At 43.3% G+C, this 23,959-nt stretch overlaps 1 protein-coding gene and 1 long non-coding RNA gene across 2 annotated transcripts in view; both read left to right on the top strand.

Moving 5' to 3' along the window:
• Positions 1–23,959, top strand: part of CAMTA1 (calmodulin binding transcription activator 1) — a 322,140-nt gene that overhangs the window by 26,219 nt on the left and 271,962 nt on the right. Inside the window, exon 3 of the mRNA XM_075027074.1 lies at positions 5,054–5,172. Within this exon, the coding sequence (XP_074883175.1) occupies positions 5,054–5,172 (119 nt within the window). The remainder of the gene's footprint in view (positions 1–5,053; positions 5,173–23,959) is intronic.
• On the top strand, positions 15,798–19,335 carry LOC142030778 (uncharacterized). The gene is made up of 2 exons (XR_012650293.1): positions 15,798–16,718; positions 19,022–19,335. It is a non-coding gene; the product is annotated as an uncharacterized LOC142030778 (long non-coding RNA).

The following is a 23,959-nucleotide window of genomic DNA, read 5'->3' as shown; positions in this document are numbered from 1 at the left end:
ACCCTCTACTGATATTTAGAAATCTGCTTTTGTTGCCAAGAGATTTACAACTGTAATCGTCCAAATATTTCTAGAAAACAGACCAAAAGCTGTTGGTTTTGCTTATATTGCCACTTGTTTACTGACTAAAAATGCCAGGAATGAAGTTTTAACTTTGAGAAATAGCATACCAGTCGTTCAGATGTTTGGATCGGGGATAATTCTTTGCATTCAACTCTGCCAGATTAAAGTTACTTTTTTTGTCTGTGTCTGGAGGTCAGCAAGTGAAAGAATGTAGGACCTCAAGGGAACTTCATACTCCCACCCATGGCTTGGGACCTAGCAGAGCCAAACCAATACATGGGAAATACAAATATGTAAAAAACCCTGAATTTCTCTTTACTAAATCCTAGGTATCTTGATTTCATTTTTGTCTATCTCTTCGTATATCATCTTCAGAAAAGTAAGATACTAGAAGAGTAGCTTTTTACAAAGGGGAAGAGTTTCAGAAAAGCCAATAGGGTTGAGAAGCACAGCTCCAAAGAAAGGACAGTGGAGTCGGTGCCTTGGCGTTGGGTATCGATGTAATTACTACTGAGTTCTCTTACCTAAGGCACGTGTTTGTGATTTTCCTTGTGAGGAGGGCTGGGGCATGGGTTAATACTGCGTTACGCCAAAGACTGGATGACTGCGTAGCCTACGCTGACTGTGTTCGTACAGGTGCCACTTCTGAACTGTATTTACTTGGTTCTGCTGCTTAAACAGCAGTGTGGTGAGTGGTGTCACAGTTAACTTGATGCCCTCCCGTTCCATTTAAGTAGCTAATAATTACATTGTGACTTTAGCCGTTTGTTTTATACGAAAGCACCTATTTGTAACGTTTAAACACCTTTTACCTATTGTGCGGTAGTTAAGAAGATGGCCAACCCTAAGTTACTACTTCGTAATAATGGGTTTATGAAACTTGTGTTTGTGATTTTATAGGCTTATTCTTTATTTTCAGTATAGAACTGTCTGCAAATCAGCAGTTGATCAACATCCATTGAGCCATTTCTGTATTCTCCAATTATACGTTATATTGATAAACTGCAGTAGTTAAATGGTCTACAGGTCTAAGTTCACCTCCTGGATCACAGAAGATTTAAGAACCAGTTAAAGGGGGGGGGGGAAGGAGGGGGGGTGTGGGGAAGGAGGGATTGTTTGGAGAGCGAGGGTAGAGCACAGACTCGCTGTGTGATTTGCTGTTGTGTGCTTTAAAGTTTTATGGCCCATGTTGCATCCCTTGGGAGGATAAAGTGCAAGGAGCATGAAGAAACCCATAAAATTACGAAAGGTTTATGTGGTATAATTAATATGGAACTTTCCTTGAACTTTATAATAGTTGTACTTTTCTTAATTTTACACAAGTTTCTGGTTTGCTAATAAGTAATCTTGAAGATTGCTAATGGAACTTAATTTTTGGATTTTTGTATTGAATTATAACAAGATACATTGTAGGCCGCTATATTTTAGTATATAGCTTCCTTATTGTAGTTTTCAGAATTGGCTGTGCGTGCCTGGGGAAGCGTTTTTGAGCTGTGGCCAGCTTTGCACTAAAAAAAACCCCATGTCGATGCAGCTTTACTGGCAAATCCTCCTTGTGCAAGTGCAGCTTTGCTTGCAAAAGCACTTTTTATTGACACTGGATGGGTTTGCAGATCACAATGTCATAAGTCGCACCCGTAGCAAAAATAATGCGAGGAAGAAAGTTCAATTACACATCTGGCCTGGATTTGCACAGTAAAATCAAATAAGCATTGTGAAATTGCAGCTCCTTTTTTTAACTACAGAGGAAATTTTAGTTCTAAATAAATGTAAAATATTCCCTCTGGAACGTGCTGGCTGCTCTGTAAGTTGGGTGTGGATGCTGAGGAGTGTTGATTCTCACTCCTCTGACTTTATCAGAAGACTCAGTGGTAGGGGAGTGGGTGCGTCAGGTTGACTAGAGATGACAGATTTGATTCAAACCAAAGGGCAACCACTTTTTTTTGCTCCACCTCCCTAAAGATTTATGTGTTTTAGTTTGAATGATTGTGATTTTATTTGTGAGGAACCTGAGTAGCAAAGCAGTGGTGGATTTGGAGGAACGTGAACTCTCAGTAGCCAGTCTGTAGGTGGGGGTGACAAATCCCGTGTGATGCTTGGGGATCTGCTGATGGCAGATGCTTGGACAAAGGAGGCCGAGTCACGGGGTGGAGGTCCAGGGGTGACCGAGGTCTGCCAGCACCATTGGTGCAGCTGGGAGACCAATCCTCCTCTTCTGTGCCTGGCTTCCCCATCTTACCTGCATAGACTTTCCTCCGTTTGGGAATACGTCATGAATGATTCCAGCGGGTAGAGAAGCAAGTTTTAAAGCAAGTGCGTGCGCATCGTTTGGGGCAAGGTGCTTTCTTGCTTTTAATCCTCGTAGCTGGTTGGCCAACTCCGTCCTTTTCCAAGGTCAAATCTGTTTAGAGGTCGTTGAATTTAGGATTCACTTCCCATAATGTGATTATTGGGTGTCGTTCTGACCATGCAGATAGAGGATTCTTTAACGAAAAGCCTGTCAGATTGAGGCAGGTGGCAGTTGTTGTTTTCCGTGTTGGGGATTTTTTGGAAAGAAGTGTCATTGTTAGCCACAGAAAAGGGAAGCCTACGTGAGATGTAGTCACGTTACAGGATGATGAAAATGACCTTCCATTGCTATAATAACACAAAGGTATGAGATGCTAACAACAGGAATTGGAAGGTTTAGAGTCAGCAAGTTCTAATAAGTTCTACCAAAACATTTTTTAGGGGATGTATTATCCATAGGCACTTTCTGGATTAATAATACTGATAATTGATGACAGTGGAAGAAAGTTAATAAAACGAGCTGAATAATTAGAGGTCTGCCAGCCCTGCAAAATAATGGAATGAATGATAGAGGACTTGACTGATACGGAGGTAAGGGGAAGTAATACAATTAATGTCAATTAAAATGTGCCCATGGAAAATAAGCTGATGAGATGTAACTGGGGATGTAGTTTGGCTGATAAAAGCAATAATGTGTGCTGTAAAATACTTTGCCGCCTTAATGAATTGAATGTAGTGCAATGCAATATTTTGAATGAGAAATGAAAACGGTATAAAATGAATGCAGGGAATGTTAAGTAGGTACCGGCTAAATCAGATGGCAGATCTGAAAGTACAGGTGGGAATGGCGTGGGGCTGCTGTTGCAGCAGGGCCCTGTCTGGCTCCATTCTTTGCCCCAAGTAAGTTGGTGTCTTGTGGATAACCCCAAGTGTCTCGACATGCGTGTTTGTGAGGCTTTGAGCGGCCAGAGGCGGTGGGAGGTAACAAAGGTGACGGCCACACGTGTGGAACATTGACTGGGAAGATGTGGCCAAAAAGCCCTGTAGAGTAACGGTCTGAGATACTCAACGTCAAGCTAGAAATCCTGGAATAGTATACAAAAAAAATAATAATTGAGACAACCTTCTTCCTGATTTCTTTATCAGTTCAGCAAGGATCAGTGCTGCCCGACTGCTCGTTTGCCCGGGAAGAAGTATGAAACTGGCAACCCTGTTGATTTAGTCTAACGCAGTCGTACAGTAAAGTTCCCAATAACTCAGGGAGCACGCAGGACTCATAAATTATAGAGCAGCTCACGTTTATCATACACATCGCTGCTTATCTTGTAAACTCATCTGCTGTGCTTGCACGAGTAGTTGATTTAACAGCATGTATATTGTTGAACTTGACACATCCAAGAGTATAATCAAGCTTTAAAAATACTAGGGTTGTCTAGCTGCTGGTTTGCGCTCTTCGCCTGCTTTCTAAAATGATTGCGGGACAGGTTCTCTCAGGGTTTGCTGCAGGTCATGGGAAATTTCCGTATCGTATGTAATTGCAGAGGAGTTTTATCATGATGCTGGCACCTGTTTAATGACACAAAATGATGAGATGTGTAAAAGGAAAAAGTTAATATCCTTTTTTCTGTACGCTTCCAAATGGGAGATGACTGTAAATGAATTTTGTAGGCTAAAATGCCAATGAATAAGTGTATTTCTCGTATACTGCTGCCCAGTATCTGTCACGCAAAGCGTGAGAATGGTGGAAGCAGGCAGAGATGGTGGGTTTTAGAAGTAGTAGTAAAACTCCTGTGGTGTGGCTGGGATGTCTTATCCTGCCACTCCGGTTCCCTTTTCTGCGGGGACTGATGTGATCTGTATATGCACCGTTCGTGGATGCTGTGATTCTTTAGGCGGTGTCGGAGGGAGGATAGAGAGGCACAATGAAGTTAATGATTCTGGGACTTACGCGGGCTGCTGTTGGACTTAAAGGGTTTTGGGGTCTCTTTTTTGTTGTTTTTTTAAGGGCAGTTGATGCACCTTTTACGTTTTTAGCAACAAAAAATAATAATTTTGTGTTCTGCAGTATTTCTGCTTTTGCGACCCCTGGGTGTGGTGAGGTAGGAAGATTTCCATCCCTCTACCTTACTTTCCAGTTGAGGAACTGCATTCGCTTTCTGAGCTGTCCGTGGAAAGAAAAGTAACCTGTTTTTAATGGGTACAGCGCATTTTAGTTTTAAATGAACTAATAGACCTTGAGTTGCGTTTCTGCTGCAGCTTGACAAAATTATAGCAGGTACTGGGGTTCTGCTTATTTACTTGCAAATCCTGGCGAGTGTGAACTTCATTTATGACTTTGCTGGCAGGTCATACTGTTGTGGTCACAGCTTCTCTAACATTTTGTCGCTATTGCTTGTAAAATTTGTCACCGAAGGAAATAATAAGCTGAAATAGGCACAGGTAAGCACACACACAGGCTCCTCATGCACAAATCCATCAAAGCTCTTCTCAAACTTTGCAACCACAAGGAATTAAACTGTGTTTATATTTCTGAAATAAAGGTGCGATTTCAACAGAAAGCCATATTCTTCTTTGCAATGACAAATTGCCTGCTCTGTGACAAGTGAACTGGTGGGTTTCCGAGTCTCATCGTAGCTAGGGTCTCCTAGTGGAAACCGCCTGTTGTCCTGTGTATGCATCACGTGTCTCCTCTTCTTTCTAGATGATCATGGGAACAGCAATGGCAGTCATGTAAAAATCTTTTTACCGAAGAAGCTGCTTGAATGTCTACCAAAATGTTCAAGTTTACCGAAAGAGAGGCACCGCTGGAACACTAATGAGGTAGTTACATCTCTTATTTGTTCTTAAATGTACCAGCTTACTTGATGCTTATGGATTATTTTTTGAGAGCATACCACGTAAGTTACAGAATATGAATTTGCTGGCTCTGGAACCTGTTGTTCAAATAATAAAGTCCTATTACATGTTGAAAGTGAGGTTTAAACTAGACTAGGAAAGCAAATGTGGAAGCTGACTACTAGTATAGTAGGAGTCTGTTGCTTGTGTGTGTGTATGTCACTGGTCTCAAAGAGTCAAATCTCGTACCATCCTCTTGACATGTTTCAAAATTGTTTAAAATTAGATAGGTCTTTTGGTACCATGTTAAACAAAATGTTATCTTACGGCGTGTAAAGACTTGTGAACAAAAAGTCAGTGCGTGTTTGTTTGCCAAACGGGGTCCTGAGAAATAACCAGCTTGCTCCCATCTGAGAAGTCCTGTTAAGAACAGGGGACACACAGAATTGGACGTTTTATACTGGAATCCAGTTACTCTGAATGTGCTGGTTTGCATATCTCCTCTTAATACCTCATGGTTGGGTTCATTGACATGAAACAGAAGTATTTAAAATTCAGGTGTCTTGTGGACCAAAGTAAAGTTGAAGAACAATCCAAATAGGCCTACGATCCTTTGCCTTTATTCCTTCTGGGCAGCAAAGCTGGAAGTTACACTGCAATACCCACGTAGTATAGTGGGTATACCTACCCAGTGTAGTTTTGGTTTCCAGTAGCACTGTCTTACAGTACCTTTGCCATATTTGTGTGAATCATTTAATAATAGCAGCAGTCAACTTTGAGAAGCTACTGTAAAACTCCAGTTAGTATCTGCCTGTTGCTAGCTAACTATTCTTGTCCCTCTAATCAATCGTTTGTAACGTCTAAACGCATTAACAAAACCTGTACCCACGAGTTTAATGACTGCAAGTGGCAAGCCGAGTGCAGAATCAAATATGGATCAGTTCATGTGTATATTTGCTGAGCGCAGAATCAAGTACGGATCACTTCATGTGTGTATTTTTCAAGGTCAGAGTCCATTACACCCCTTCCCCCCTGCTTTTGTCTGAAAGTTCAAGTCAAGTATATGTTTTTAACATACTAAGTACCGTGACAGAATTAATCGGGTTTTGGGGAGAGTTGCTGGCATTGGGTCTTCTGTGTAGATGTTTTTGTCTTGGGTCATCTGAGTTGAAATGTGACTTGTAGAAAACGTGGGTTGCCATTTATTCTGTGATAGCGTTTATACTAATGGGAATGGGGCATGGAGTAATAGCAATTCCAGTGGCTCTAAAAGATGATGTTTTGACAAAGACAGTTGAGAAAGCAAGCTCTCCGCACGAGTCTGTGGCAGAATGATGCTCCTTGTTATTGGGAACAGCTTGTTAGTTTTTAGTCACTTTTCTCTAGTATTTCTGTTGTCCCTAGTTTAGAGCCTTGTGTATACGTTTACACATGCAGGCTTTCAGCTTTTCTTTTTGAACAATGTTTGGTGTGTGTAGCCTGCCAGGGTACAGAATGTGGCACATGAAGTTAATCACATAGCTGAAAATTTTTATTATTCAGAAGCATGATACAGACGGGAAGGCGTAGGTGCTTGTGAGGTGTATTAAGCTAGAAGAAAAGTTGGGGAGCATAGCCTTCCTTCTGCAGGACATGTCGGCATTCTGGAGAGGGGGAAGTGAATGGTTTTGGTGGTGCTTGCCAGCATATTGCTGGTGTAGGTTTGTCTCATACCTTAATTCGAGATGGATTGTTTGCTAATAATCACAAATCATGAGCTAGTATGTTGAAAAACCAAACCCAACCCACTTCTGTCTTTTTAAATGTCAAGTTTGTCACACTCATTTATATCTCTCTCTCCTCCAAAATCTGTCACTGTGGCTGCCACGCAGTGGGGACAAGGAGCTGGTTCTCTACATGGGTTATTACTGGCACTGCCTCTGCCAGTGTATGTGGCATGTCGGTTTCAGTTTCCCTATTGCATTATTTAAAAGGAAGAGCTTGTGGCCAGAGATTTTTGGCCTCGTTAGCTCAGAGGCGTGCAAAAAAAGAAAAGAAAAAAAAAAAGCAGAATCTTATGCCTAGATGAAGTCTTGGAAAATTTGTGTTAATTATGGGGGAGGAGGGAGCTTAGCTTACAGATTTTATTTCCCTCCCCACCCCCAACCTGGAAGTTTAATTCTGTTCACTGTTATAATACTTGAATTTTTCTTATGGTATAATTGAATAATAATGTTGGACTACATTTCAGAGTCATTCCTAAGGGAATGTAAGTTTTCGTCTGAGTGCACAGGTGTTCTGTCTATGCTGGTGAAGGCGTGAGTTGTAAAATACAAACGAAGATGATGTATTTTATACAGTGGTACTTCCGGAATCTTTGTGTTAATTTCAAGATCATGGGTACTGCTTGCAAGGTGTCTCATGGATAGGGAGGTTAGTTAAAAAGTATAAAAGAAAATAAAATGCGTAAAATAACTTACAGATCTGAATATGTCTGTGACATTGTTGACCTCCCTCAAACTTGTGTGTGTTTGGACAAACTCACAGATGTCCGGTCTCACCGTAGACTTCTCCGGAGTGTGAGCGTGGTGGGATGCGGTGTGGGATGTGTCCCAAGGGGTGGCCGGCGCCGGCCCTTCTAACCCAGCTGCGACCTGGCTACTTTCCAAACCCCTCTTTCTGCTCCTTTTTTTGGGATATTTCAAGGAAACTTAAACATGGCCTTTGTATGCATCTGTGGGTCCTTGAAATAAAGTGCAGATGTATCTTCAGCCACTGGGGCTGGTGGGTGGCATAAAGGGCCAGAGTTGCACGGTGATGCGTAGGCTTGGTCTGCTGATGATTGCCTTGTATCTGCAAATGAGCTGCTGCTGAGGCTGAACGCGGAGGTCAGGGAGCAGCTGGGGTTTGTTCTTTCCTCTACCAGGGCATCGCCATGGGAACGCCGCAAATAACTTTTTCTGAGCGCTTTCATCTGCAGATTGAGGATAATGGTCATATGTTGCTCTGGATTGGGTAACTGGGATGGAGAAACAATATCCTTTGAGAGCTGAATAGGTCGTGGTTGACTTTACACTTAGTAAAATAATGCTATGAGCAGCAAGAGAAATGGAGCATTTAAAAATTCTTAGAACACGTTACTGAGATGTTTGCTTTCCGTCAGATTATGCAGTTTTAACTGAAATGTTTGATGGAAATATATTTCCATATCAAGATGTCATCTTGTCTTAAATCAAGTTTATAGTGGTTTTATATTTCCTAGTGAAGGAAGTGTTCCCTCTAATTCAATTTTTTTTTTAACCAGAGATACAAAATCATAAGTTTAGCCAAGCAATCCAAGCAATTTAATTACAGATTTACATTTTTTGAGATGCCTGTGAAAGTGCGTGTGTGCTTATTTCTCTTGCTCTGGGGGAGGATAGAAAGGGGTTTTTCATACGATTTCTCACGTTAGGACAAATCAGTTAATTGCCAGAAAATTCTGCAAACGCTCTGTGCATTTGACAGAGTTCCTTGCTCTTGGGTTTTAGTTGTCGTTCATTTTGAACCGTTTTAGTGTTTGTGTAATGCAGATCTGGCTTGGCTTTAGCAAGCGAATGGAGCAAAGACTTCCCATAGCAGTGCCGCTTGTAGCTTGCTCGGCGTGCTCGCGGTGCGCACCGAGGGTGGATTTCGGGGGCGCTGGGTCTCGGGTCCCTTCCACGAGGAGCGGGACGGATGGTCCCAAAGCACCGCTGTGCAGAGCCGGCTGTCTGCCTGTCCGTCTGGGCGCTCGGCTGAGCTCCTGCTTCGCCTGGCGGCTGTCGGCGCTCCTCGTGCCTTGTCCACTAACGCAGGTGGCAAAGGTCGCTAGCTTCTGAACTGCTAATTGCTTTGGGCAGCAAGAGACATTGTCCGCAGGAAAGGCATCCTGCTTCTTTCTGTCAAGTGACCAGGTTATCCGGGAACCGGGAGCTTCCCAGGCTGCTGTGCTCTCAGCGGTACGGTGGGTGCAGGGGCTCAAGGGTGTCGGAATAACCTTGTCTCTGCATGGTGCTTGCCAAAAGCGGGATTGTGGCTTTGAGCAGAGATGCCTTTCATTAGTGGAGTTGGCAGACGCAGTCATTAATCATCCTTGTAAACTTAATGACACAGTCTGAGAAAGAAGGAAAAAGTTAAACATTGGAAATGTAAAATGCTACCTAGGGCTTTTGTTTCTGACAGTATTCTATATTTACGTTCTCTGTTGGGAGAAGCCCAGAATTTCCACAGTAGAAAAAACCAATAGTAATTGCTTCGTGTGCTTAGGCTTTTCTTGAGGGGCAAGACAGAAATGCCCTGTTTTCTAGTGTGACATCTAGCATCAACTTGTTACAAATTTCAGCCTTAGGTATTGCTTGGTAGTATGCAAATAAGTGCAATAACAAAACTCTCTATTTGAGCATTATTTAGCATAAGAAGAAGTTCTTTAACGATGCTGTGTTGGGGACCTTGAGTTGCATGCTCACTGACATCTCTGATGTGGTCTTGCATTTTTGCTTTGCTTGCACGACAGCGACATTCTCCTCTTCCGCTTGACATCAAGTTATTTTCTGTCTTTTCTCTAAAGCGCAGAGAAGATCTTGAAGGTTTGGAGAATTGCCTGAGGGACGTAAGGGACCTAGACTGATTTGGGAAGTGAGTCTCGAGCATTTGGTCTGGCTATTATGCTATGAAACACTAGCAAGGAGTAGGTGAAAGCGATACGTCGCCTGCCACCTGCTACTCCAATTCCCCCTCAGCCCCCTGGCAGATAAGTGTCAGGCAGCCAGTTACTGGCATGGCTCCTGTCATCACAAGTTTGTTCATCAAAGTACCACTCCGGGTAAAGACGGAGCAGTATGGCATACTACTACTACTATTTTTTTTTTTTTTTGTAAATGCTTTCAAGTGCCATTTAGAATTAACTCCTATGTCTGAAAACTTAAAACACCTGCTTGTTTTAAGGCTGCCCTGGACAGTAGGGTGTATTGTAACATTGGGCTACGTTACTGTACCAGTTCATACCTCATTTACCAAAGCAGCTTAATGTGTTATAAATTCATGGGTTGGAGCAAGTGTATGGGATCAGCTTTTTTCATCACCACAGTCAGAGCGAGGAAGAAAGGGGGTGTCTGTCCAGGTCACAGCATCCCCTCTGCGATATGCCATCAAGATGGCAAAACTCTCTGGAGAAGCAACAGTGCTCATTACAGTTTCCTGAGGACTGTAAAGTTGTTCAGTATATGTTGTTTAATGCTTTCCATTAAGGTCAAGTTAATTCAGATGTGTTTTGCTTAAGCGCAGAGTTTCCCGAAGCCAGAGGCTGGCCATTGCAATGAGAGCTCTGCGGCTGCCGAGCTCTTACAAAGCTGGAACATCTTCGCTGTCTGCATCGGCTCTGTGATCTCTCACGAGCAATAAGAATATGTAATTTTGACTAATTGCCTACTACCCATGTGATCACGGAATATAAAATATTACGGTGGTATTGGCAAATGCTATGATGAGAAGTTTTGTTGCTTTCTGTTCCACCTGATGATCCTCTGCTGGAGCAGTAGTGGGGAAGCGGTCACAGTCCGGCTTGTGCACACTTCTGACATGGCATCTCCTCCCGCCACCATTGGTCTGGCACGCAGCGTTGCCTTTAGGTTTGTGCCGAGTTGGGGGCTGAACCAAGTTAACATAAGGTTTTGTGACTGAGAGGAAGTGCCTAGTTGAAAGTGCCTAGTTGAGGGCACCATGTTTGCCAAGTGCTGGAACAGCCAGAGCACCTGTAAAATCAAGAACGTCGGTGTTGATTCAAGTCCTTTGTTTCAGTGGCGGTGGTCTTCTGCTAGCCGTTGGAGCTGGGAAAGGGATGTCCCATCTGAGTTTGTCGCTAGCTAGTTGGATGCTTGCTCTACCAGCCGTTGGTAGCGTGCTTTCCAAAGTGTGTCCATCCCCTTGGCCAGCAACAGAAATGTAAGAAAACCCACTTTTCTTTAAAGGAGAAGCAGTGGCTCTGAAAGATCAAAAGGAAATAACGTTTACACCCTGACTAGAGCAGAGTCAGGAGTAAACTGTTTGTACACCTGACTGATGCTGTCTAGCACGGGTGGGCGGCTTTTCTCACTGCGTGCATACTTAGGGTTTTAAGGCCAATCAGTGAACGAGATGGAAATTTCTCTTTAACAGAAGCACTTCATTATGGGTTTATTTTGTGAAATTAATGAAATTCTGTGCTTTGCTTAATATACAAAGCAGAAAATCTGCTAGTGGCTTTGCTTTTGCAGTTTCTCAGTCATGTTTACATAATTAGTAAATGTTGTGAGCAGGCTCGGTGATTTAGCAGAATTGAAAGGTTACTGTTCCTGGCAATTTTAAACAAAAGCAGTAATACCTGCTATGCTGTTCATGCTCTAATAGAGAGAGATTCCTCATCTTCCTCTTAGGAAAATCTGACTTTTTTTTTTCCTTCCCTTTTGTTAGTGTTAGGACTGATGTTGTGATTGTATAACGATAAGTCTTTAAAAATGGCTGATTTTGCAGTTCTGTTCAGTTAATGTGTTGGTGTCCTGGAACCAGATTGAATCCTGTAAAGCGTAGCAAACAGATGAAATGTATTGTTTTGGATAATGTACTGCCCTCCTGTTTGTTGGGGTTTTTTTTCCCAAGTGAATTCAATTGAATGAATGAAATTAACTTTTTTACACTTAATGACAGCTGAAGAAAAAAATTACTTCATAATTAGTTTTAGCATATTATACAAAGTATAAAATGCTGATGGTATTTAACTCACTGGCTTTTTGACATTAGTAACCTGTCGAAATACCTCTTACTATTTTTACAAATTTTGAAACTTTTTCTAGCAATTAGTTTGGAGTGGAATCGGTCCAGTTTGGTTTGAGTGCTCCCGTGGCCGTGCCTCCTATTTGGGCTTCCCGGTGCTCCTGTATGTAGAGATGCAGCCGCTTGTGTTTGTGTTATTTGGGAAGCGGATGTACTGGTTTGTGTGCTGCACCGAGCCAGAGAGCAGACGAGAGCAGTTCTTGGGTACAAGGACGAAACCTCCCAGCAAACTGAAGTGTCTACTTCAGATGGAAGGGACTTTCTGGGTTTTTGTCATGTCAGGCAAGGCTCCTCTACTGAAAGTGTGTCGTGTAGACAACCGTAGTTTAGCAGCAACAAATGCATGTCCAGACATCTGTTCTTCTCTGTAAGAGCAGGCTCTCAATCCTTTGTCTAGTGTATACACAATAATGCACAATTTAAAAAAATCATAGATTGCTCTAGGAATGTGGGGAAAATAAGGTGGAATATTATTTCATCCAATTGATTAACCTGGTGTGTTTTTCCTAACCTGCATCATCTGTTGGGGCTCATCCTTTTTAATGGTATGTGGTTACTCTGAAGTATAGTATCAAAAGAGAATGTGGATGTAGGGGAAATAAGAAGTTGGAGTTACCAGTTATGTAAACCCTTCTTCAAATGTGAGAGAATCGGCAGAGGGCATTAATGAAATTATTATTTAGCTGTTTACAGGAACATCAACAGTAGTGGTAGGTATCACTGCGTCATGTATTTGGGTCTCTGGCTTGCCCAGCACTGAGTAAAATACTTGCTGGTGTGTTACGCAAGTTGTGCTTTGTAACGCATTTTACAAGGAAAATGTTACAACAAAGTCAATTTACAAAGTCAATTGAAGTGTCTCTCTGCCAGGGACTGGCATATATAAACACAAATGAATTGGTTCACTTGTCAAATGAATGGAAACTAAGGATATTATATTTTGTAAGTGATTGAAATCCTGTCTTCTCTGTCTCATGTTCGCTACTTCCAAGGGTGGCTGTTTCATTTTGAAGAGGAAAACCAGGGGATTTAGATGAAAAAGAACAACTAGATATGAAGGAAAAATTAGTGCCAATAAAAGCGAAGATTTTATGCAGGGGTAGTACGTAAGAAAAAGGACTAAGAGTGAACCCGATTTGTTTTCTGCAAAAGGAGTGATCATTGGGGGGAATGAAGCGTACCTGGGGGGAGAGAGGGGGAGGGGGGAGAAATCTGTTGCACTAGGGGAGAAATATAAAAAAAAGTCTTTGCGTCCATTCCTTTGGGACTGGCGTCTATACCCAGCTCTTTACAAATGGGGCTGTGGGTCATAAAACCAGGAGCGGGGAGCTGTTTGCTGGCCGGTGTACAGCAGAGCGGAGTTAGCAAAATGCGGGTGAGGTGTTGGGCTTTGTGGGACTGCCCCGCATTTAATGCCCGTCAGTTGCCATCCCACCGGTAAAACGTTCTGGGAGTTACCTAAAACTCGCCTTTACGCACACTTTGTGTTACCTGAGGAGGCGGGAGGGAGCCCCAGGCTCGTGCCTGGGGATGCGGGGTGACCGTGTTCAGGTCCCCATCTCTCACCTTCGAGGAGTTCCTGAGCTGTGGGCTCCTCCTGACCATGTGACTCAGTTAATGCCGTCCGGACTTAATTAGCTGCTGAGTCACTGCAAATTGGTGTCTTTGTTGTTGAATTATTTCCGAGTCACTTGGTTTCCAAATCACTTCCCTCCAAAATGAGGTTGTCTTACAAATTGGTAGGGTAAATCGTAATGAAAGGACCCAGCCTCTGCACGTGGGTGAAATAACAGCAGAAAAGCTGACTTTTTGGTTGGGTTCACAAAAGTTGGAACTGATGAGTGTTGGAAGTAACGGCAAGAACTTGGTTTTAACTCCAACACGTGGCAGTAACTTTAGCAGGAGGGTTTGCCAGACGCTGCTGCTTGGGGGGGGGGGTGTGTTAAAAATACAGACCTTCCCACTTTCTCCAGTGGGTTCTTGACTGTGATGCATGTAAAGCAGGAGCAATGCAGAAAGATGCAGTGTGTGTTCTGGAAAAACGTCCGGGCAAATTAGGTCATTGCACTGCATTTCAACTTAGGAGATTTTCTGTCATCGGTGGCTTCTTTACCTTAGGAAGACACAGTTTTGTGGGGTGGGTTTATTTCTTGGCTTCGAGAATGAAGCTGTTTTGGTCCAGACAAAAGACTCCCAAAACTTAATGCCTTGCCAGACAGGGGGAGAGGCGCTGAAATGAAAAGGGATGTAATGCCCTTGGTGGGTGTCTTTCTCCTGAAGTTATCTGATGTAAATATTACATGCTCTGCATAAATTTAGTATAGATAATTGACTGCATCTTGCTTGGAAATGGGTACCAAAGGTTTTTTTATAGCTTCTGTGTAATTGAAATTCCAGGAGTAGAGGCCTTTGTCTTGGTAACCACATTTGAATTACTTTTTTATTGTAGCGTTAAACCAATACATTATGATGTTAGGAGTTCGGTGTGCGTGTGTGTCAATAATGACTATATTTCCACAGTTACAATGAATACAGCAAACTCTTGAAAAAGAGCATGTAATGCTTACCCTGCAAAGAGGTGATCTAAAAGTTGTATTGGCAGCCATTTGGGTTCTGACCTGCTGAAGGTAACCTGTCAGCGCTGGAGCTGGACTGCATGCTTTGTGCAGCACAGTGCCAGCACGTGAGCCCTGCTGGTTTTTATCCCGAGCTCTGAAAACACATTTTGTCTAATAAGAAACTGATGCAGCAATATGGAAATGGAAAGACTTGTAGAAACTATTCTACAGGGAGGTTAAAAAATAAAAACAACAAACAAAAAAACCCAAAGGGTAGAAAAAAAGCTGCTAGAAGTAGGAGTTGACGTCCATAGCCGGGGTGGTCGTGGGTGCAGGAGGGCTTGCTGCAGCAGGCACCTTGCAATTCAGCGTGCCTGGGGGGAGCAGGACGGCCGGCGGGTGCTGCCGTGTGCTGGGTGTGAATTGCGAGAGCTTTGATGTGATTCCATGGAAGGTATTAGTTTTACTCACTGAAGCTCCTTTGTTTTGCAGAGATCTTGATGCAGACGCCCTTTTGGATTTCTTTTTAATAATGTGTGACCCTTCACCTTTGATCCCTTGACCTGCATTACTTTGGTAACCATTTCATTTTTTTAATTTCATTTCATTTTTAATTTTGGTGTGCAAGCTGTAACATTTCATCATTTTAAACTGTAGCGTTCTCTGACCTCCCCAAATGTCTTTTTTTTTTCTATGAAGATATGTAATGTTGGCTTTTCTTGAATAAAAACTATTTCAGTTGTTTAAAAAAAATAAAGTATGTAATTTTCATTGGGTTTTGCTTCTTTTAAGTTTAACTGTGTGTATGTTTCTTGTATAGTACGTTACTTTTTTTTGACCTGTGTTATCCCAGTACTTAATCTAATTTTTAATTTTGATATTTCCGTACATCTTTGGTTTTAATTTGCTTTTCTGTGCAGTTCTTTTGGTCAGTAAAACACATGCTGATGTCCCCACCCCACCCCAGTCACATTTTGGTAGCGTAAAGTAATCATGGGAGCATTTAAGATACTCTTATGACTAAGAAATATTCTTTATTGTTAAAATTTTGTTCCCCATCCTGAAGATAACTTTTCCTAGCCATCAGCTTAAAACAGATAGCTATTTTAATAAAAGATTAGGCTTTAGACCAAAATGAAAATCTCGATTGAAACTTAATTTACATTTATTTTTACATTATCATTGAAGCCAAAAGGGAAGTTATCAATGCTTTGGGATGTGCTTTAAGCATGGATGTGCTTAAAGAAGCAGTGTTGTGCGTACATGGGGTAGTAAAGCCCCCCAAAGTTAAGCAGGTGTTTTCTTTCCATTTTTCTATTGAAAGGGTACTGGCATGTAAGACAGATTTTGGCCAGATTCTATTTTTATCTTGTAAATGATCGTATGAAATCTACTGAGCACAGCCCACTGAAGCACAGATTATTTTTTAAGTGTCTCATTATTTTATTCTCTAACATTTAATGCTGAAGTTTTAATTGCACACAGATGAAGCTGCTAAATGAGCACTGAAATGGATTTAGGTCTTCTCTGAGCCTTGTTGATGCTTATAAAACTTTATATCGTTCATTAGAACTACAGATTAAAATTGTAGTGAGCTGTTCGCATATTACAAGTCGGCTCTGCCAACCTCACCTGGCCACTGCCCATGCCTGGCCTCTTTTGGAGGAGCCCGAAGCCCGTCTGAAAACCCTCCCGCTGATACTTTCCCTAGCACCACAGAGGCTGCAGCAAGCTCTGCTGCAGTGTTTGCTGGGGGTGCTGCTGGCCCCCGGGGCTGAGCCTGAGCTGCCTTATTTACCTGTGAGTCCTCTGAAGGCTTGGTGGGTTGAGCCCCAGCAGGTTTTACCCCTGAGCGTTGGGGATGCACTGTCATCACCGGAGTCTGCTTCAGGAAGCATCTTCTATTTTTAATTAGCATCCGTGCTTGAGAAAAAGGTATTTCCAACACTAATCTTTGTGCTTAAATAGCAAGAGCTCTGCTTTTAAACTGCCCTTCATTGTGTTTGCAGAGTCACCTGTTAAAAAGAATGTGGCAGTCAAAAGCAGTATTCACAAAATTCTGCTGACCAGTATCTGCTCTGCGTTGATGCACCTGTTTCTCTTTGACCCAGTGGTTAGGAGCTGAGATGGACAATCACAGCCTACATCAGTGTTTGAAGCGTTCAGGTGGTTTTTCCCTTTTTGCTTCCTATTCCAAATTTTAGCTGTAATAGTTTTTGTAGGCCTAGAGTCATCAATTCTGGTATGCAAAGCTGCCACTCCTACATCGAGCATGTTTTGGATAGCTGGGATTTGGCTTTTACTCTGGTTTTAATGCTGCCTGTCAGCTGGAGAAGTATGATCCTCCAAAATCATCTCGAGCTATTTCTCCAGTCTTCAGAACAGGGTTTTTAAAACTCAGTGGAGAAAATATTTTTTTTTTGCCCAAGAAAATGCCTTGAAGACTATTTTTCTCTTCCTTGTAACACATATTTTATATCAGCAGCAGTTAGACATGAATGCCTTGACTTTCTAGGAAAGCAATTTTTTAAAAAAACTTTATTTAGACATCTGGAAACCAAAGGGAATCTCCCTTCTCTGTGTAGAGGGCTGGCTTTCAGCTGCCTCCTGGTAGAACAAATAGCAAGGAAAAAAAAAAAAGTGATGGAATAAAAACGTCTGATGCTGGGAATTGGAGTCAATAATATAAAAACACACGGGCTTAAAAGATGGGTAGAATTTCTTATTTCGGAGGCATTTTGCCATGTCCGTCCTGCCTTCTTTTCATAAGGTAAGCACTCTTAGCGATGGAGATAGTTGGGTGTATCTCACAAGATGTTTGGGTGACACAGGATGATGCATGCTATCTTTTTCATGATCTTTCCAAGTATTCTGGCAGATGCAGATGGTTATTCACAGAAATCGGAGTAATGAGCATGGATTATGCCTGTTAGCTATTGCAGGGGCTTCCAGGATGCTCGAGCTGCTGGGGAAGGAGGAGGTAGAGCCCTTGGAAAGGGAGGATGGGAATTGTTCTCAGTTTCCTGTATAAACAACATTAAATATTAGTAAGAAAAGCTGCTTTGTTAACATGGCAATAGCATTACCATTTACCCAAGCTTAAAGTCTGTCTTTGGGTTTCTGCTGCAGTGTTACTGGATGACTGTAGATAATACTAGCAACAGTTGTCCATTTTATGGCAAGAGATGCCATGAAGAACTTAATTCATTTTACTGAGCTTGTTTTTTACTGAACAGGAACTAAAATACATGCTTTCCTCAAACGCTTAATCAAAGAACTACACAAATGCTGCAAAATGTTGGCAAAGCAAAACATTTGTCTATTTAAATATTAAGAGAATACTCTGTTGAGAGATTTGTTCCTGCTTATGAGGTTTTTCTGTTATTCAAAGCCAGAATATTGATAACATCCACCCCTGAAACAAGTCTTAATTTTGAAATTTGTGCAATATCTTCTACTGCTGGATGCTTTTATATGCGAACCTTACGATAAGGCTAAATGGCTGAAATGAAATACTTGGCACATTTACTAGATTTAGAACATTGCATGTCTTGCAGTTCAGGTAATGCAGCTGGGGTCGGATTAACCTAATCTGCTTTATTCAGCCTAATAGACACACTTGTGTATCAATCATCTGCATGTGCTGTTCATTTAATAAAATATACATAGGCAGCAGACAAATTGCTCACTTCAGTCTGGCCTACTTTGAAAAACAGATCTATCAGTCAACACAAGCAAACATTTTTCTATTAATAATAAAACTCATCCACACATGCAGGATGAAGTAGTGTGCAGGGCAGATTTCCACCCCCCCCCGCCCCCAAAGTCTGTATCTGAGAAAACACAGATTTCTGTACAGAATCTGTCTGTATGCCATAAACCTAACAAATGGGCAGCCGTCCCCTACTACTGTGTTTCAGGGCCAGCGGCTTCTGGGTGAGAATCTTGTTGCTCTGGTGCGTGGAGGGGAAGGGGAATTCTCACTTAGCGGAGGAAAGCCCGAGAGCTGCTCCAGCCTTGCGGGCGGTTGCGCCAGGCTGTCGGAGCGGCGGCCGCGGGAGGACTGCTGCCCTGGCAGTCGGCTTCTTCGGGACTTTCTCCTCGGGGGCTGGGGGTGAATTTCCCAGGCTTCTCACCCCGCTTGCTGCTCTGTGTGTATTATTGTTTTGCAAAGTCCTTAAATAATTTAATTGCTGCTGTTGCTTTAATCTTTAAATGCTCAAAAGGCATTAAGGTCTTTGATCGCTGGAGGGGTAAGCCGGCGCCATTGGGCAGCCTTCCCCGACTCAGTCTTCTGCTTCTGCTTTTACTCTGCTTACGGAAGTAGAACTCCTATAGCAATCGAAACCCTGCATTTGGCTTTCTGTGTATGCTAGAGCTAGGGTCCTGTGTCTTTCCTTCGCTCTTAGCTGCAGACCTCGGGTGAGAAAATGTTCAGTGATAAAAATGTGTTTTTATTTCTCCTTCAGGTTTGCCTTGTCTGCTTTTCAGCTCTTCTAGACATTGGAAATTCCAGTTTGTGTTTATTTTCTCTGGATTCCTTCCCACAAGACAGAAGTGAATTCAGCATGGATTATTGGGGAGAGCCTTGGCTGGAAATAAGGATAATTGCAGTGTCTGGCTGTGCCACAGATTTACTGATGATTTCTTTTTAAGTTATTCACCTGCACTGTATCTGTTTCCTCAGCTGTAAAATATGGGTAATTACCTCCATTGTAAAATGTTATGGGGTCTGCTGGTAATTATATGAATGAAGTGCTAATTACAGTGATTATTACTTGGACCTAGTCTAGATCTGGGTGATGTTCCTGTTGTGATGAACGTATGAAACAAATACTACAACTTGCCTTTCTCCGTTCTTTGCGAGGGACCTGGAGGGGGAAGGTGCCGTGGCACTCGTGTAAATTCCTGATGAGAAGCACTGCTACTTTTTCACCCAAGTCAAATCTATTAACTTCCCGTCTTCCTTGGTCCTCATGTGTTAGCAGGGTGGTAGGCTGATGAGAGGCTAAGAAATTACTAATTCAGTAGTTGGATCCACATGTAATTTGTTAACAAGGGTTTATGCTTTGGCATTTGCTTTTCCTCTTGGAGATGTGTAGAAGAAAGCAGATTGGGAACGGTACTCTCTGCGATACCGATTGGGTTGGGGCCAATCTGCGTGCTGCCTTGCGGCCTCGGTTCCTTTGGAAGATCTGACCTTGGTGTGAGGAAAGGTGTCCTTCCAGCTGTTGAGATTATTTCCCTCCTGTAAAAGACTTCAGCTTGCAAGACTTTATTATCAAACATTGTATTTGCCTTTCTCCTCTCCATTTGTTTAGGACACATTTTCTTTGTAGCTGGGAATAGCTCTACTATCCACTAGCAAGGCTGGGCAGTGGAGGAAGCATTGATATTCTTCAAGGTAGAAATGGAGTGTTCTCATCCAGAAAATACTGCTGCTACTGCCCGGATGATGCTGTCGTTTCTGATGGTAGTAATAATGAGTAATGTCTTACATCCATTAACGATGAGAGGCTCCTACCCAATACCAGCCTTCCCTGGACACACATGTTGTGTCACAGTAACAACTGTGTTCTTGGTTCATCTTGCTGCTGTTCCTGCCTGCTCGCTCTGCCTCTCTGGGTTCCGCTGGAAGGACTTCAGCCCTCACCTCCATGCCCCTGCTTGCCATCAACCTCAGCCTTTCTTTGCCCTGGAAGAGCAGCTGCAGGTCTCAGTCATGTCTTCAGAATTTGGTAGCAAATTAGAGGTGACACGCTGAGCAACTCTTCCTTTCTCATAGGTACATGGTTGCAGTGATTTTTTTAACTTTCAAGAGGAGGGTTTAGTTATTGCCCAGTAAGATAATACGAGAAGGCTTTCCAGCAGCGGAATGGCAATTTTTAATCGCAGTTTTGCACTTGAATTTTCCAAACTAGATGCTCCTCTCTGATGGCTTATTTCTGATTGATTCTACATGTTGAAATCAATCTGGAGTATATCACGTCCTCACAGTATTTCAGCTGTTGGCAATGCAAAGTCCATCTAAGGCCCCTAATTGGATTATTATTCTGTTTGGGGATAACTAAGGGAGACAAATGGTTCCAAGTACAGGTTTTTTCCGAGGCTTCTAGGTGTAAAACTTCTTAAATCGTAACTGAAAATCCACCAAATACTTGTATTTCTTTACCGCTCTCTAGATGCGTTTACATCTCCATTGACATACACATCTACATTGACGCAAGTTGCAGTTCTGTCTGGAAATGTATGCTTTGTGCCAGGACCTAGACCAGCAAGTCTGTGGCGCAGGCGTGCTGGCAGCAGCGTGGCCACGCAGCATGCCGGGCGCCCGCCCACGGTGTACCCAACTCCCAAATTTTGTGCCGCTTTTGCCCTTTGCATGCCCTGCAGCTGCACGGGCGAGCTGCCGCCCTGCAACCAGAGCTGCTGGGCTCTGGCCAGCCTCCTTGGCCACGGCAAACCGTGTGCTTCTGTAGTTTTGCTCTTGACGTTGTAAAGAACGTGTTTTTCTCATGACGGAATCCTTGTGTGCTCCAGGGACGGGAGCAACATGCGATTCCAGACAAGTGAAAACAGTCATTACCAATTGATAAGCGTATGGAAAGAACTCCTCTTGTTAGGTGGAGGAAAAAGTAAATGTGGGAATATCATCCCTCCTGCGATCACTCTTACCTCATTCTAAACCTTTTAAAATATTAGATCATTGTCTGCATGTGTGTCTGTGCACTTCACTGAATATCTAGATTTTTTAAAAAAAAACCTATTGATTTGGGAACCAAAAAAGTTGGTTTGTTCCTACAGAAGCATCATCTGTTAAGATTAATTAATGTGGTGCGAGATGCTTTGAAAGTGAATAATGCCATGTAAGTGTTCTTATTCCACGTTGCACAAGTGAATTGATCTGTGTGCGCTCCACAAGTCTTATACGGTGAGGCGCATTAAATTACGACATATCCTAAAGGATAGTCAATAATTCAGATTTGAGATTTATTCAACGCTAATTTTACAGCGTTCTTGCAAAAAGCGGGAAGGTATGTGGTATCTATGGGATTTCTGTATCGCAGTTCCACTCTGCATGCTGTAAATCAACACCGTAAGTAACATAGGAACTTTTTTTTTAAAGATAAATGTTTAGTAATGTAATAATTATAAACTCTCTCAAGTCTTCCTCCTCTTAGAAATAAGTGAACTGCCAGGTTTTCATCGCGGTGGCAAAGCGTTGCATAAACCCACTGTAGCTTATGGTAAAAATGCATTCAAGTATCTGAATTAAACTGTAGCATCACCACAAAAACAGAAGTATTAAAGCCTAAGTGATTCCAGAATAATGTGCTGGTGAATGGAGATTTCTCTAGTTTTGAGAGCAGCTTTTTAAACATCAGCATACCCTGTTTGGGTAGCAATTGCAAACCCCAGTGAAATAGTCGAGGTGGCATTTTTATTTGTCAGTGGCTGCCACAGGAAAATCTGCTTTAACCATTTTTTTCTTTTTTTTTTTTTTTTTTTTTAACATTACCTGTCATTACTTGGCTTTGCAAATCGGTAATTCGCAGGCCAACACGTTGGATGGTTTCGGGCCCCGCACGCCGAGCGGAGGAGCGCGGCGCAGTCCCCGTGTTCGCCCCGTCCCCTCGGGCTGGACCGGGCTGGTGGTCGCGGTGTGTTTGGCGTCGCCTCGCACCCCCGGCTCCGCTCAGCGACCGGGGACACGGCGCGTGCCAGCGGGTCAGCCTGGCGTGCTCGGAGCGGGCGGCAAAGGCGGCTTGGGCTGCCTGTCCCTGCCGGCGTCGCCAGAGGACGAGGAGGAGGAGGATTTCCTTCGCACGCCCCATTTCTAGCTGCCCCCGTCTCTGTATGGACGCGGAATCCCCACAGGAGGGTGCTGTGAAGGCATTTAATGTGCAGATTTTGCAGGGAAGATCAGAGTTTTGAGGAGACGGCGATTATAGGGAAGCCAAAGCTGTGTCGTTCAGATGAATCGTCCCCTGGGAGGGACGCAGGGAGAGGTCCGGCGTCGGCGCTGCCTTGCGGGTGGGCTCCCGCGTGAAGGTGCCGGGGCTGCGAGCGGCGACCGCGAGAAAGCCGACGCGCTCGGGCGCCGCAGGGTCGAGCGAGCCGTAGTCGGCGAAGCGTCCCGGGGCTGCTGCCGCGCCTCCCGCTTACCGCGGGTACCGGGACCCTTCACGATGAGCGTCGTCCGTGGCCAACGGGTCGCGTGGCTTCTCGCCAGTGAGCCTTGGAGCCGCTCGTCTACTTTCCCGTCTGTGTGTAGCGTAAGCTGCAAAATCCACTTGGTTGCAAGTAGAACCTCTAAGTTCTGTCCTAAAATACTTTGTAAGTTAGATCGTTTCGTTCAGCATGATCAGAGAGGCTAATGGAAAATATCGGAGAAAGCTCTCTGTAGCTCATAGCTGTAAAACTTTTCTTTCAAATATTTTAGCTAAAAGACGTTGTTCCTTTTGTATAGTATATACTCGTGCCAAAATGCTTTTATTTGACAAGGCCGGTTGAATAGCATTTCCCACATGCTGCTTTCTTCGGCTGGGGTGCTGCTTCAAACAGAAATTAAGTACAATCATTTAAAAGAAAACCAAAAACCCCACCCCAGGGGGAGCTGCGGGCTGTTCTCGTTTGCCTCGCGCTTCCACTCTGCCCCCCCACCCTGCTTCCTTCTACTGCTTTTCACTTCTGTGTTTTTAATAAACTTTTTAACCCGAGGATTACAGCTAAAATAGAGTCTTATCTTTGGGATGACCTCTAAAGCGCCTGGGGGGATTAAATCTAATTCTGTTACACAGGAAATGGGTGCTCTGATTCTTTCTTTTAATGGCAGTGAGATAAACTGATAGAGCTCTATTATTGTAGGGTTTTTAAAATCTACTAGTCATTAAGTAAGAATACATCACTCTTAAACTTGGCGACGGGGTTCCGTCTGCGAGTCCCTAAGGAGGGGGGTTCACTACTGGCCGCGTGGGTATCGCTGCACGTGCCGGTGCTGTACCAGATTTTAGATGTCGGATGTTGGATGGGGACTGTGTGCGGCAGAGAGGGTGCTTTGTGTTAACCTGAGGGTTTGGTGGTCGTCTTAAATGGCGTCACTTAAATCTCTTGACGAGATGTATCGTCAAGAAGCTTACGTAATAAACACCGTGGAAGGACGGTCCCCGGCAGCAGCGTTGGAGCTTTGCCTTGTTACCGGCGTGATGAAACCGAGCCGTTCTCCAATCTGCACGCGTGTTAAATTGGCCGCAGGTTATTGCAAGTAGACTCGGATTTTGGCTTTGTAAAGTGAGACTTTCTGCTTCCCTGAGGAATTTTGGCCTAGCGGTAACCAGCCATAGTTTTGGTAGTTTTTGGTTACCAAGCAGGGTCTATTTGGATGTTAGAAAATTAGAGCATAAATT

This window comes from Buteo buteo, chromosome 5, assembly GCF_964188355.1.
Source record: "Buteo buteo chromosome 5, bButBut1.hap1.1, whole genome shotgun sequence".
Taxonomy (NCBI): Eukaryota; Metazoa; Chordata; class Aves; order Accipitriformes; family Accipitridae; genus Buteo; species Buteo buteo.
Note: the sequence above shows the minus strand (reverse complement) of the source record. Positions and strands in the feature narration are given on the sequence as shown.